The sequence below is a fragment of the Sinocyclocheilus rhinocerous genome, unplaced genomic scaffold, assembly GCF_001515625.1.
Source record: "Sinocyclocheilus rhinocerous isolate Xijiao unplaced genomic scaffold, SAMN03320098_v1.1 scaffold499, whole genome shotgun sequence".
In the NCBI taxonomy this organism is placed as follows: Eukaryota; Metazoa; Chordata; class Actinopteri; order Cypriniformes; family Cyprinidae; genus Sinocyclocheilus; species Sinocyclocheilus rhinocerous.
The window spans coordinates 676,381-691,944 of NW_015637156.1; the positions used below are offsets into that span (position 1 = coordinate 676,381).

The 15,564-nt window shown below is 38.3% G+C and overlaps 2 protein-coding genes across 2 annotated transcripts in view; both read left to right on the top strand.

Moving 5' to 3' along the window:
* The first annotated feature begins 6,359 nt into the window (after positions 1-6,359).
* rab5aa (RAB5A, member RAS oncogene family, a) lies at positions 6,360-11,205 on the top strand. Its single transcript, XM_016563611.1, has 6 exons — positions 6,360-6,523; positions 8,384-8,618; positions 8,695-8,846; positions 8,962-9,084; positions 9,172-9,265; positions 9,863-11,205. Exons 2-6 carry the CDS (start codon positions 8,453-8,455, stop codon positions 9,976-9,978), a joined length of 651 nt encoding a protein of 216 aa, XP_016419097.1. The 5' UTR covers positions 6,360-6,523; positions 8,384-8,452; the 3' UTR covers positions 9,979-11,205.
* Positions 11,206-12,401: 1,196 nt separating this feature from the next.
* LOC107748684 (histone acetyltransferase KAT2B-like) overlaps positions 12,402-15,564 on the top strand; it is a 14,515-nt gene continuing 11,352 nt past the window's right edge. The window contains exons 1-2 of the mRNA XM_016563612.1: positions 12,402-12,849; positions 14,932-15,070. Of these exons, the coding sequence (XP_016419098.1) occupies positions 12,649-12,849; positions 14,932-15,070 (340 nt within the window). The 5' untranslated portion in view covers positions 12,402-12,648. The remainder of the gene's footprint in view (positions 12,850-14,931; positions 15,071-15,564) is intronic.

The window sequence follows — 15,564 nt, forward strand, 5'->3', positions numbered from 1 at the left end:
GCGGTTGACTCTTAACTTTTATAAAGAATATCTCTTTGGATTTGAGACTTTAGTCTTTGCAACTTTACAGATCTTCTTTATGCACCAAGAGCTTGTAACTCTCCAAAGAGAAAGGAAAAATTTAAATAGCATCATATGACCCCTTTAAAGTATCCATTTGGGTACTTGTAGTGCACTACGCCTGCATTTTTCAGTCTGAACACTACACATAAAATAATGCAGAAGTATGCGAAATTCATGTTCTTTTTTTTCTTGTTATGGAACCTAAGGCTGTCACAGAACCAATTTTTCATTTTTTTTCAGGACACCTATTTAAATGACATCTGTCAGGTTGAAGAGCAATTTTATGCATGGTGTTTCTAAAATGCTTACTGCAGCTTTTAAATATGTGCTGTCCTATATTTATTTTTTAGAATGACTGCATTTATGTGCATGCAAATGTTCAAACGTTGGCTTGTGCGTGTTCACGTGTAACACATTAACGTTGCAGGTGGTGATGAATGACTGTGAAAATGTGTTTCTCTGGAGAGCTCCTCTCTCCTCATCAGGAGGGAGTGGAGCTGGAGAAGATCAATGGCCTTCAGCAGTTGAAGTGATTCTCCCGTGGCTCACCGGCTGCTTAAACCGCCCGTGTTTCCACAGAGCTGTCAGATGGAGCGAGAGGTCTCATTGTTCAGAGATGACACCGAGTGAAACCATCGATGGTCGATCTGATCCAATATGGAGAGATGAATTGCAATGGTTCATGTAGAAAACAGAGTCAAGTGCACATTTATATATTCATATATTTACATAAATATAAGCATAAAATACCTATAAATATAAATCTTTTGACCATGTTCTTTTATATACACTACATGCACACACACACAATGTATGTCCTGAGAACCATAAAAATAAGTTTTGTGAATTGTGTGAGGTTTTTTGTGTGTAATTTCATTGGTTGGAGCATAAGAAACAAATGGAGAAAAAAACGATAAAGAAAAAAAGATATTCAAAATATTTTATTCTATGTCCTTTGTAGAGGATGCCAGGACTAAGTTATTCAAAATAAATAAATAAATAGACTTGAAAAGGCATGTATAGGCAAAACCAATGTTTTATTTTTTTTCACTCACCAATCAGTTTTTAGGTTTCAGGCTATTTTTAACCAAATTTTGTACAAAGATGATTCTCAACTGAAAGATATAACAGAATTATTTGATGTACTATTTTACTTTATGCAATATGTGCATAAAAGGTCCATAAATTGGTAGTCTCATTCTATACAATGTATCTATACATTGCATCTAATTTGCATATTAATGTGTTCTTGGGGCAAATCATAATGAAAAAAGAAGTGTTATAATGTAAGTAGTAGCTTGGCAACTTTTTCATAAGAATATAATCATTTCTTTCCCTATTGACCTGTTGTGTCTACCCAAAATGCCTGATTAACATGCCATTTGTCCTGGTGTTCTCTACAGAAGACGTAACAAAAAGTCGTGATTTGAAATCCCATAACATCTGTCACACAATATATAATAAACAATGTGTATATAAAAGTTGATAGATAAGTCAGACAGATAGATAGATAGGTAGACAGACAGACAGACAGATAGACAGATAGATAGTTGTAAACACATACACACATAATGTAACATAGGGCCTACATAACATACATTTTAAATGTAATAAATAAAACCATTTAAACAATGATATCACTCTTGAAATTATATAAAAGAGCATAAAAAGTTTCATTATGAAGGCATTTGTGATGTAATCTCTCATGTAGCAACTTGTTTCCTTTGACAATGGCCGACATATGTTGTGATGCTCAAACGTTGTAAGCTACTCCATCTCTAGGCAGACCTTCTACAACACAACGAGACGTTTTGATAAACTCAGCTCGTATGGACTCTGGCAGTGCAGAAATTGCTTCGTGAGCGTCTCGTGCGATTGCTAAAACGGCGCGCGTTCTGTGCTTTGCTCGTCAATCACCTCAGCACCCCTCCTTTGGGCTCAAGGGCTTCAGCGGGAGAGCTAAATTGGTTCTAACATCATCACCGCTGCTGTCGCCGTCTTCGCTGAAGAGTTTTTTTGGGGTGAGATGGGTTATTTTTTTTGCTCGTGGTGCAGAAAGCGAGGCTGTCTTCTGTCATCCTTTTCCTTTTCAAGTTTCTGGGGGCAGAAGGGAGCCACTGGCTGTGTGAATGATATGAAAAGCCTTTTAAAAGCACATTAAAATGGGAAGTTGTGTACAAAGACCCGTTCTCTCCTGGTTGGTGGAGATATCGGGAATCACAAACGTCTCTGGGAGGTGTACAGAAAGGTTAAACGGAGGAGGGACAGACAGAAAATGGCCTGTGTCAGTAGACAGAAGTGTTGCATAACAAGCACATCAACAAAACACTTGTATAAACCTGCTCTTGAGTTGCTGAGGCCTGAAGATGTAGTTCAGCATGAACTCACTTCTGGATGTATGAAAAATGATTTGTGACTAGTGTAGTTGGTCTCAAATAGCTTAAGGGACCTCAGGGAGAGCTACTTGTGGACCGCTTTTCATTTTTTATATCCTCAAGGTTAAACCATCAAACCAATTCAAGGTCAAAAGGTCTATTTGAAGCTTGCCAATGCAGTTCATATAGTGACATTAAAAAAGTCAGTTTTTCTGACAAAATGTGAACCTTGAATGATTATTTAAATACAAAAGAAATAAAAGAATTAATGTTTCAGAAATTCTCTTTTCACGTCCATTGTAAATACCTCAAGGGATGAGTCAAAAAATGTTCTGTGGTGATCAGCATTATGATCATAAATATTAATAAATAATAAATGTTATCATGTGTTTGTGTGAGTTATATCATTAAATAGTTATCTTTATATCTTTATAGTTTTCGTGTGAATGGGCTTTTTCTGAAACCTGTAATTTTCCTTTATCATTCAGATATTATTACATTTGGGGTTTCACATTATTGGAATTTATTTGGAGATGTTTTGTTTGGTGTCTGTAGTGTACACAAAATAGAAAACCCAGCAGTAAGGAATCAACAAGAGCCTTCTGGTGCAGCCGTCAGAGCTGTTTAGAGAGCAGTACAATGATGTGATGAGGGAGAGAGAGGCTATGAAAAGAAACCTGGCTCTGGTCTCCTGACCATTGTTCTGGGCAAGCTGAAAACACTGTTATAGTGGCTTCGATTTGATTTATTCGCAAAACACAAGTCACTTTCAAAATTGTCATGTGGCTCATTTGTAATGTGATTTAAAGCTGGCTAAGCATTTTTGTTTGTGCAGCTTTTTGTCATACTGTGCACTCCTAAAAATAAATGTGCCAAAAGGGTTTTTTTTCAGTGATGCCATAAGAACCATTTTGGGTTCCTCAAAAAACCTTTCAGTGAATGGGCTGTAAAATAAGAGTCCAAACAGCTGATAAAAGCATCACAATAGTACACAAGTTATCCATATATCTCCAGCCCATCAAATAACATCTTGTGACGTGAAAGCTATGTGTTTGAGAAAGACAAATCCATCATTAATTCGTAATTGGCCAAAATACCAGAAAATCCATAATAACACTATCTCTGGAAAGTCCATCCCCTGTTGTCCTGTCACATCAAAACCCACAAACATATACGTTTTGCACTATTTTTGCTTGTAAACATTGTTTGATTTGTGCATATTTCTCAATTCAGATGAAACAACGTATGCAATATTATGGATGAAGGACTCTGTCCATGGAAGGAAAGGTTTGAAGTTAAAACAGCTTAATGGTGGATGGTTTATTACAAACATGCAGCTTTTTACTTCACAATATAATAATTGATGGACTGGAGTTGTGTGGATTATTGTGATGTTTTTATCAGCTGTTTTACTGACGGCACACGTTCACTGCAGAGGATACACTGGTGAGCAAGTGATGTAATGCAATACATTTCTCCAAAACTGTTCCAATGAAGAAACAAGCTAATAGTTTTTTTGTTTTTTTAATCATCTCTTAACCGTAGATGCCAATAAAGAACCTTTATTTTCTGTATCTGCCACAGAAGAACATCAGAGAAAATACTCTTGAAAGTCTGAAGTGCTTTGTGTGTGAATGAAAGCAAAAAAAGAGGAAGAGAGAGAATGAAATGACCTGCATGACCATGTGTCTCATTTGTTCGGTGGTCTCGGGCATGTAATTCCTTCATGCTGAATTTTAATAGGATAATGTACTTCATGTCTCACACAGTGCCACGCTTACAGGTCTTACCTGTCAGAGGAATACATGAATATATAACACCATGAAGCATGATGAAAAACATCATCTGCACAAATCCTCAAGGATGAACTCCTATTTTCACACCTATTTTTATACTCAAATGGAATTGGCTAGTACAGTACAACACATACTTGTTCTAAAAGCGAAAGGTTATTAAAATCATTTTTCTGAGATACGGAAGCAGCTGTGTTGTATCTGAATTATCCTTATTGTGTACACATGAATATTCAATATGATAAAGAATTGCTTAAATTCTGATGAGCAAAAACCCTGTTCAGTAACTTTTATATTTATTAAATGTAAAATAACTTTATTATTTTATTTACCTATTAAATTATTTCATACGCCTCAAAGAATCACAAACAATTTTGCTTTATTTATTTTTCATTTATTATTGATTTATTGTTTATTGTTGAAGGCTTGGATATATAGTGTATTTTTAATATAACTGGATTGTCTGATACATATGTAGTTTTATCTGAATTATCTGTGCCCTCGAGCAAAATACGAAAAGATTTTTTCGGCCTCGTTGATGGAATACCTCCAGACATTGCTATAAGCTCATATTTGATATTGCATTGCATTATATTCAAAGGAGGTCTATATTCTTTTGAGACCAATTATTGCAGCTTACTCCAGGCCCCACAGGGGCCGCAATTACAAGAGCAGACTCTTGTAATTGTTACACAGTGGGTCACAAAGGCAACTGGTGAGATCTGAACATTGACCTTTTTCTTCCAGGAAAGGAAATGTAACAGAAAAGAAATAGATTTGCTAGTGTTTGACAAACTACTGCAAAATCAGCATAACCATTTTTGTGCTGTTTGATCTGTATATTGTGTAGAGCAGCTGGACATGCAGTCGTCATCATGCACACATTTGTTTTAAATGGCTTAAAAAAACAAACTTAGCATATAAAGCCATAATAGAACGTTGCAAATGCTACAATAAAAATACATTTAAAGTTAGTATAAGATGACAGGATTGACAGAGAAACAAGTATTTCTATGGAATCTACAAAAAGCAAAGTCTAAATCATTTTTAGTGGTTGCATGAAATTGCATGAATTGATGAATTGATAACAGCAAATTCAGCATTTTTAGTGCTCATTGATGAATTATCTGATGAATTGCCTCCATTACGGTGAGGGAACCCGCTTAGATCATTCAGCACCTACTTTATATGACACTTGTTCTGCCCATGATCCATTGGCAACTGTCCCCTGTTTGACACATGGAACCAATTTCATTGTAGTCTGATTCATCTTCATTTTTGTCCCAAAGCATTCCAGGCTATTATTTATGGTACATACAGTACTATGTCAGGGGGTCGTGTGTGTGTACCATCTCATTTTAAAGGGCAATTAAAGTTTACTCTGCAAGCCATTTCCTGACTGTTTAATGAACACTAATTGTCATCTCCACCAAAACATTCATTCCAGCAATTAGAGCAAAATATCAGCGATGTTTCGACCCAGCTGATATTTTATTTAGGTTATGCCTCTGCTCAAAACTGCACAAATTTAGCTTGAATTAGACAGATTTTTATATCACTTTTAGAAAGTTTGCATGATATAGCCTACAGAATGGCTAGATTGGTTTGTTATTTGTGTAAAAATAAGATGTTTTCGAGTTCTAGGATAGGCCTTTTAGAGGTACTTTAAAATTAAAGGAATAGTGGTTTATCAAGACGATGAACAATGTTTTTGGCCATAGCATCTGAAATGAATGACAGGTATAATGTAACATTCTCCAGACATTTTTAAAGCAGAATCTTTGTCTAAAACAGTATCCTTGCGCCCTCTGTTGAAAGACATTGCAACTGCATGTGAGAATGTATGCTTTTGTCTGATAGATAGATAGATAGATAGATAATGTAAAGTTAGATTTGCCTTAATATATATATATAAATTAAATAGTACAAGACAGACTGATAGATACAGGGAAGTTACTATAAATATCATAGCTCTATAATAGCAAATAGCGTAAAACAAGCTGATAGCTAGGTGTATGAGAAACCAGACTCAAATATCCACCGAAGATGTTTTACACGGAGGAAGCACGTCATTGCAGGGCGGAAGTGTATCTGACGTGGCATGAGGGGCGGAAACGCTTGTTTGTGTTTTGGTTCTAAAGGGGAAGTTGCGAGAGAGAAAAGAAAGGAGGAGACTTGATCGGGGTTGGTAAAATTCACACTAACTGACCCCAATAATAAGGAAAACCTCTCAAAAATTTGAGCACCCCGTCGTCGGAAATCAGTTCACGCAACCTGTCGGCTGACATTCAGGTAAAAAGACACCGAATACCTAAGTTGAATGTGCCGTTTTCTGGTTTGGCGTATCCCTCAAGCTAGTTAGCCACTTTAGCTTGCTAAATTTCGTCAAAAATGTTACAGGCCCCTTGTCCTTATCCAACCTACATAAGTCATCAAACATGATCTCTTCAACCTAATATATACATTATCCATGCTCTTGTTCATTAGAAGCGTGAATAACTTATGTGTTTATAAGTGGTATGCTTAGCTGAGGCTTATGTCGGAATGCAGTTTGGGTGCAAACAGGGTGGGAATGCTGGAGTTAAAGTGAAGTTGTTTGTCTGCATCTTATCAGCTTATTATATTGTCCTTATTATCTGATTCTCAGAGCTATATGGCCGATCGCTGTGGTTTAACAGACTTGGCATCTGACCTGATGTGGGCTGTCTTTGCGAGGAACAAGACAGCTTGTTCCTTGGCTTGAGGCTCAGGGGTGTGTTGAAAAATAGAGGAATTGTTTAAGTTGGGTGAGCTTAAGTCTAACCAATGTCGACTTGCTCTTCTTTAGAGTTATGAAGTGCTGTGATGTTGATAATACATGTTTATTTTGGGTATATGATTCATGGACAGGATGACTGTGTGTCAACTTTCAACAGAAATCACAGGTTTGTTTTTGTTAGGCCTGTCATTAAAATGAGACCACAATCTGATCAGCAGCAGTTGATTAAAACCTCTTACAGGTGATGAGACTTTTGCAATGTCATGACTTGTTTCATAAGCTGTGTTTTTTTGTTTCACTTTGGAGTTTTGTATGTAAGCCACAGAGAGTGTGAATAGACAAATGTGGTTGTTATATCAGCTGCTATACATACCAAATGGATGAATGCAGCAGATTTGGCATGGTTTGCATCTTAAACCAGACACACCAGGCTTGCTTCTTAAGGAGTTGGTTTATGTCCTGTTATGTAGATAGAGATCTTGTTGTTGATTTGATGCAAGTGTCAATGCAGGTCTTGGTTTCTCTTATAGAATGATCAGCTTATGATGATGCACCGCCACAGCAGCCACACGAGCATCAGGGGTCTGCTTTTATGTTCTCCTACTTCACAACAGCAGTAACTGTGCAAATTTGACAGGGAACGTGTTTTCCTGCTGTTTTAAGCCTTGAGGTCACTGCCACAGTAAATGTCAGACAGTTTTATTACCGTCCTTTGTGTTGATGGCTGCATCTCTGGTATTGTATCTCAGGTATGTGTAGTCATTCCGAAGGCTGAGGTACTTAATTGGGAAGTGACATGTTTCCCCAGCTGTTGAATTGTTGCATTGGGCTAAATGAGCTTGCTTGTTTTGACTGCTTACTCAGGACATTCTGTGCTAGAACGGGTTACCATGGCTACAGACATTTATTTCTGCAAGGATTTTCAGCAATGTTAAATTATGTGCAATAAAACAATTGTTTTCCGTGTTTTTGATGCATGATTACAGTCTGTAAAAAGAGAAATGAAAAAGAGCACTTTCATGTTGACTATAGACAAAGATCTTTTCTGTCTTCGCTTTTTTTTCTCTATTCAGAGCTCTCGTACGGGAAATCGCTCATCTTGGCTACAGTGACAGCGGCTAGTAAATGGAAAACTATTGAGTATATTATATCACTTATTTGAATATATTTTAAGATGTAATTCATTCCTGTTATTGTAATGCTGAATTTTTGTCACTCGTCATTACTCCAGTTTTCAGTGTCACATGATCTTTCAGAAAGTATTTTAATATGTTAATATGTCGCATTTCTTCTTATTGTTAATGTTGAAAGCAGTTGTGCTGCTTAATATTTTGTGGAAACCGTGATACATTGTTTTTACATCTCTTTTTTTGGTTACATGTTGTCCTCTGCAGCCAGTACTGGGACAGCTCTCAGTGTGTGTGTGTGACCGCTTAAAGGAGACGGGGTGATTGACGACTGTCATGGCCAATAGGGGAGGAGCAACACGCCCCAACGGGTCCAACGCGGGCAATAAGATCTGCCAGTTTAAACTGGTCTTGCTAGGAGAGTCGGCTGTGGGAAAGTCCAGCCTCGTACTGCGCTTCGTCAAAGGGCAGTTTCATGAGTTTCAGGAAAGCACAATAGGAGGTAGGGGATTTTTGTATTTAAATTTATGTGTACCTGTTTGCACATGTTCTCAACGGCTTTTCTCTTTTGCTTTCAGCGGCCTTCCTTACACAGACGGTGTGCTTGGATGACACAACGGTAAAGTTTGAGATTTGGGACACAGCCGGACAGGAGCGCTACCACAGTTTGGCCCCCATGTACTATAGAGGTGCCCAGGCTGCCATTGTAGTTTATGACATCACCAATGAGGTGAGCAGTTTTGTTTTTAAAGCTCTTCATGAATGTTTTATACTGTGACTAACTTACTGTCACATTTCTCTGTTCTGCTTCTGTTATTGTGCCTTTCGCTTTCTTCACCTTGAAGGAGTCGTTTGCAAGAGCAAAGAACTGGGTTAAGGAGCTTCAGAGGCAGGCCAGTCCAAATATTGTCATCGCACTGTCTGGGAACAAGGCTGACCTTGCCATCAAGAGAGCTGTGACCTTCCAGGTATACATGACTTCACAACAAGACCAAAGAGAGTTTTTATAAATGACCATCGCTGTCTCCCTCACCTGAGCTGGTTTGTTTCTACAGGATGCTCAGTCTTATGCAGACGACAACAGTTTGTTGTTCATGGAGACGTCAGCAAAGACTTCCATGAATGTCAATGAGATCTTCATGGCCATTGGTAAGGTTTTACCACAACAGTGATGATTTAAAGTATTTATAAGATCTTGGAAATGCAACATAGTATTCTTTGTGATGCTTTGGTGCTGAGGTGTATTATTAATTATTATCGCATTCTTATCTAATAATACTTGATTTCTAATGTATTTAGAAAAAATTCATTAAATTAGATCAAAAGTGAAAGTAACAAAAAAAAAAAAAATAAAAATTTTTTTTAAAGGATTTAATTTAAAATAAATACAGTTCTTTTCAGCTTTCTATTAATCAGAGAATCCTGAAAAAAATGTTTCACGGTTTCCAAAAAATATTAAGCAGCACAACTGTTTGCAACATTGATAATAATGAGAAATGTTTCTTGAATCAGCACATTAAAATAATTTCTGAAGGATCACGTGACACCGACGTTTAGTGTAATGTCTGCTGAAAATTCAGATTTGCCATCACAGGAATAAATTTCATTTTAAAATATATTAAAATAGAAAAGAGTTTTGACTGTGTTTTTTTTATCAATAAAGTCAGTCTTTATGAGCATAAGAAGCAACTTTCAAAAACATTAAGAAGTGTTAAAGTGTTCATTTCTTGTTTTGTGTCTCTTCAGCGAAAAGGTTGCCTAAGAATGAGCCCCAAGCCGCCGGAGCCAACAGTGGGCGGAGTAGGGGCGTGGACCTCACAGAGACAGCCCAACCCACTAAGGCCCCCTGCTGCAGCAACTAACGCAAAACAAATCCCCCCTCACCAAACTCTGTTACCGCAACAACTAACGCAAGGTCCCGCCCTCCAACTTGGTTTTTGACTAACTAATGAAATGCCTCCGCTTTCCCCATTTTCCACAACTCTCTTACGCTGTAACAAAAGCTCTGCCCCGACCATGTAGCTGCTGTGTTTTTGTTTTGTTGTTTTTCTGTAAAGACCCAGGCCTCTTACTGTATTCATGCTTAAGGTCATGCCTTGTCTCCAAACTGTAATATATGCCGTCACAGATATCCATAAAAAAAAAAATTCTCTGAATGCCATTTGCCTGACCTGGACGAAAGGGGTGGGGCCTCTGCAAAGTTTCACCTGCCCTGTCATAATTCAGAACTCTACAGTCGCCTCTTTTTCTCAAATCTGTTTTTCATATTTTTTTATGATTTAGTTTTATAGAAATGTACTTTTCAGAATAATGGATGCATGTATCACTACAAAGCCTGAAAATGGTAAATCAAAGTTTTAACCTTATCAAATGGCACACATGGTGAGAGAGGATGTGACAAGTTACCCCCGGCCCCTTTGCTCCACCCCGTTTCGTTTTCCTGCTCTTTCTCCCTCGCTCTGATTCTGGATGTCCCAGCGGCTCTGTTCAGTGGCAGACTGCCCACTTTCCGAGGCTGTGCCGCCAACAAAAAGCCCACCTCCTTCTTAACCACACACACACAGCCAAGATCCCGCCTCCTTGTTATTCTCTCACCAGTTAGCAAGCCTTCACTTTTTTTGTCAGCTTTATTGGCACCGTCCTATAACTGAGTGAATATGTGGCTGCACTTTCATTCAGCATAAAAGGCGTAAGCTAAAAAAACGTCTACATAAGATAAGTAACTTCCCTTTCACAAACATGCACCAGTCACGCTCGCATTCTTCTGGTTCTAACTCACCCAGGTGTTTCTTACTCAATGCCTTGCACTAATTTTTGGTCTTGATATTATCTCTTGCAAGTACAGCCGGAGTGATATAAATATATATAAATAATTTACTGTAAATAGGGTGTTGCAATGTATTCGTCTTTTCCATTTACTGTTGCAGGACTAATGCTTGATAGGGAGTTAGTATAATCATTAAAAAAAAACAATTGTACAGTAACCAAGAATTGCTTTGATAGGGGGTTGGAGTTATGTTTCTTTTTCACAAATGGTTAAATTATAATCAATGGTGGTCTTATAAAAATGTATGTAGTGTTATTAACAACAACAACAACAAAAAAGTTTTTCTTTAGAGGTCTGTTTTGTAATTTTCATGGGAAAGCAAAAACCTTCACAAATGTTTTTGTCACTAAACAGTGTCCACATCAACAGATTATGATAGTTCTTCCTCTGCTTTTCGTCCCAGTATTGGACAACCCATACACTTTTAACATTCTCTCGATCTTCTACCTTTCAGGATACTGGTACCACATAAATTTGCTGCTACATTCAATTTCTGTCTTTTTTTTTTTTTTTTTAAGTGTCCCCCCTTTGAGACTAAAAATGCAGTTACCTAAATATTACTGTTAATGTATCAAATAAATTTCTTATAAACGGTATTGATAATATTGTGTGTTCAGAGGGCCAAATTAACTTCTAGTCTTATCACTGAGTGGAATTCCCATCACAGTACGGATTCTTGTGTATTAGCATTTGTTTGTGATAATGACCCATAATAAGTAAATTGTACCTTGAGTCACAACACCTTATTTGTTTGCTCATAAAGGACTGATTGCTGATTTTATTCTATGACTGATTGCAGATAAGCTTCATTTTACAAAGTGTTTTCCTATTTTCTTATAGTCATACCTGTCTGTTTTATGATTACCTGTGTTTTAACATATTTAAATCCCATTGTTTTTGTGTTATTTATAAACTATATATAGTTTTAGTAATTTATGTGTTTTTGCCATTTTATTAGTTTTTATATTTATACATAGTGTTCATTTTTATTTTAGTTTTAATTGGTTTTTATTTAAACATTTCAGTTAGTTGCACAGGCAAAAATTATATTTTTCATCAGATTTTTATATTTTATTTTCAGGCTTTAATAGTTTTAGTTTTATTTAAGCCCCTAAGCGTGCAACTGCTGTTTAACCTGAAGTTAAACCCTTTTCATGTAACTTTTGGAGGGGTCTGCAGGTGTACAGTATGTTTACTAAAGAGGTGACATTAGGACTAGGCCCTGATTGTATCAAAAGCATGTTATTCGTGCAAGTGGCTTCACATTCAGATCACTGCTGATAAAAATACCTTAAACCAGCCTAAGATGGCCTGGACTTTTTTAGCAGGTCAGATTGGGAGGCCAGCTTCCAGACCAGTTAAACCAGCTTGTTCAGGATGGTAGACCACTTTTTAGCAGGACTGTTGTAAAAAGTAAGATTCGAGCAAGTTATTTTCGAAGCAATAATGTCTCTACAAACCATGTGTAATGCTTTTAATGTATTTGACCTTGAAAGGTTCGTTTAGAAACGACATATTTGTATCCTTCTCCGAATCATATCGGGCTATTCATTTGTGCCTCCCCTAGCGGAGACCAGGCGGATTTACAATGTCAAATAAAAAAGCAGGGATGAACGCCATGTCTGATCCCGCTGTTGAGGGGTAGAGAGAGCGAATACAGCGGGCGGACTTCGAGGATTCGAGTCGGAGCGCGGAAGTAGGCTCGATGTCGGAGAGCGCGGGGATTCCTCAGGGCTCCCCGGCGGTGGGTGCAGCGGGCTCGGCTGCGGCTGCGCCAGGGGTCGGTGGAACCGAGTGTTCGGGCGCTGCTGTCGGTTCTGCACGTATCGCCGTCAAGAAGGCGCAGCTCCGCTCCTCCCCGCGTCCGAAGAAACTGGAGAAACTCGGTGTATATTCCTCGTGCAAGGTACAATAGAGATGTGAAAACATTGTTTACGTCTACAGTGCAAAGGAAAGACTCGCTTTTATTTGTTAGCTGATAGCTGAAACTAGCTGTTACCTTACTTTACCCACTCTTGAATTTGCAAGCACAGCACAAAAAGACATGGCTTTGTCTGTCATTATTCTAAACTGCGAATGTGTTTTTTTTCGTGCTTTAGCCACATAAATTAATGCACAACAAAAATATATTAATGAACTCGCCATTTCCGTGATCTGCAGAGATAATACCGCTGTGTTTGCCCATAGTGGGCAAGATGACGTGAACATTGGGTGCTCTTGGCGGGTTGTTAATTTATTTTTTCTTTTAGCAATGAATGCAGATTTTTAAATTGTATTTTGCCAAGTCAGACAGAAGTTTCATGGTGCTTTGGTGCGAGAGTTCTGCCGGAACGGGAGACACAATCTGAAGTTGATTGCTCAAGAGGAGAGAGTCTTTGTTTTGACAGGATGACAGCTGCTAAAGGGGCGTAGTTTGTTGCCGGGGGCGGAGTCTGTTGCTGGGGGGCGTTGTCTGCTCGTTGTTGACAGATCAACATTGAGATCTGAACATTGATTGGAGGCCCTCAAATGTTTAAATATTTAAATAAATCGGTAAATACTTAAAGGGGTCATATGATGCGATTTCAATTCTTTGGAGTGTTACAAGCTCTTGGTGCATAAAGAAGATCTGTAAACTTGCAAAGACTAAATTCTCAAATCCAAAGAGATATTCTTTATAAAAGTTAAGAGTCAACCACGCCTACCTAAAACAGCTGGTTCTAACACGCTCCCACATGTCTACGTCACGATGTGGGAAGATTTGCATAACGCCGATTCTGCATTCTCGCTGTAGTATTGTTGTTGCCGCCGCCCCCATTTCGTGAAGGCGCTGTGTGTTTCATTGTGAAAGCGAAACTACTTTGTTTGGCCTTCCAAAAGAGGACGATATCTGCTTCGTCATGCCTGGAGCTGATCCGTGCTGGTCGCTGAGGAAATACATCAACTTCACACTGTGGATTGCCGGATCGGCTTTCACCGTGGACAAAGCGGAGTCCAGCCCGGGGTCGCCACATGTGGTTGCCGCAAGCCCGCCCGCCGCGCCGTTCTCAAGCCTGCCGGCCTCCGCTCACTCTAGGCCGCCGGCCGCTGCTCAATCTAGCCCGCCGTGTGAGACGCTGTGTTTCGTTGTGAAAGCGAAACTGCTTTGTTTGGCCTTCCAAAAGAGGACACGACTAGAAATCAGTGGTTAAGTTGTATTTACAACACTGTTCCAGAACACTTCAACCCAAATATTCCGATGTGTCCAGCGCATTTTATGGAGGACTGTTTACTGATCCTAGTAGAGTAGACTACAATGCCGGCTGTTCAGACTCAAAGACTGTAAGTACGTTTTTTATATTTAAAGAATTTGCCACTGACGATTAAAACGCGAGTTTTGAGCAGTGTAGGGCATAGAGGAGAAACAATAATGTACAGTATGTGGAAAATAATGTGTTTTTTGAACCTTAAACCGCATAAACACATTTCATTACACCAAATACACAAAATAATGTTTTTTTTAGCAACCTCATATGACCCCTTTAATTGAATTAATGAAACATAAAAAACATAAAGTTATTTATTAAAGAACCAAAAAGTACATTGTATTTCATTATAGCTTTAGTTTTGACTTGATTTATTTTCATTCTATTTCAATTTGTTTTTTATTTCAGCAAGAAGGTTGTGTCTCTTAATTTTCGATTTTAGAGTTACACTCAGCAATAGTGGGCATCACTTTCAAACTTGAGTGTGTTTAGACATGTTTCAACATTTATTTAATGATTTATTTTTCTAGTAAGTTTGAGTAATTTTGGCCCTTCATAGAGTCCATCAGCATAAATTAAGCAAGGCTAAGGAATTTTCTATGGACTTAATTAAATTTTTGATTTATGAATAAAATGGTAATAAATAATGTATACAAGAGTCTATTGGTTTCTGTGCAGTACTTTACATTTAGTGTATGAACATATTCCTAAAGTAGTCATTTTACTGTCTTATTTTGTGGCTGATCTTTTTCATTCTCATACAGGCTGAAGGAGCTTGTAAGTGTAATGGCTGGAAGAGTCAAAACCCACCTCCAACTCCGCCCCCTCCAACCCCGCCCAGGGCTGAGCAGCCAATTGCTGTTAACTTAATGGAGCCCTGCAGAAGCTGCAGCCACGCCCTCGGTAATGATTGTTTGTGTAATAGTAGAGCACAACAGCAGAGTTCAGGAAGATGAAATCCCATTCTTGTTATCCATAGAGAAATGAATGTTTAGTGTTATAATATATAAACCTGTCAAGAAAGACCTACAATGAGTCAGGCTTGTTAAGTGATAGTCTATTCACTCAAACAACTTAAAGGGGTAGTTCACCCAAAAATGAAAATTTGATGTTTATCTGCTTACCCCCAGGGCAGGGGTAGGCAAGTTCGGTCCTAGAGAGCCGCAGAGTCCTTAGTCCTGCAGAGTTCAGCTCCAACCCTAATCAAACACACCTGAACAAGCTAATCAGTGTCTTCAGGATTACTAAGGCTATAGGCAGGTGAGTTTTTTTTTCAGGGTTGGAGCTGAACTCTGCAGGACTGAGGACTCTGCGGCTCTCTAGGACCGAACTTGCCTACCCCTGCCCTGGGGGTAAGCAGATAAACATAAAATTTTCATTTTTGGGTGAACTATCCC

Excerpts from the sequence above, each read along its gene's own strand:
- rab5aa (XM_016563611.1), top strand. The coding sequence starts at position 8,453 with ATGGCCAATAGGGGAGGAGCAACACGCCCCAACGGGTCCAACGCGGGC. Across the intron at positions 8,619-8,694 it reads TCAGGAAAGCACAATAGGAG|CGGCCTTCCTTACACAGACG; the intron begins GTAGGGGATTTT and ends TTTTGCTTTCAG. Across the intron at positions 8,847-8,961 it reads TTTATGACATCACCAATGAG|GAGTCGTTTGCAAGAGCAAA; the intron begins GTGAGCAGTTTT and ends TTCACCTTGAAG.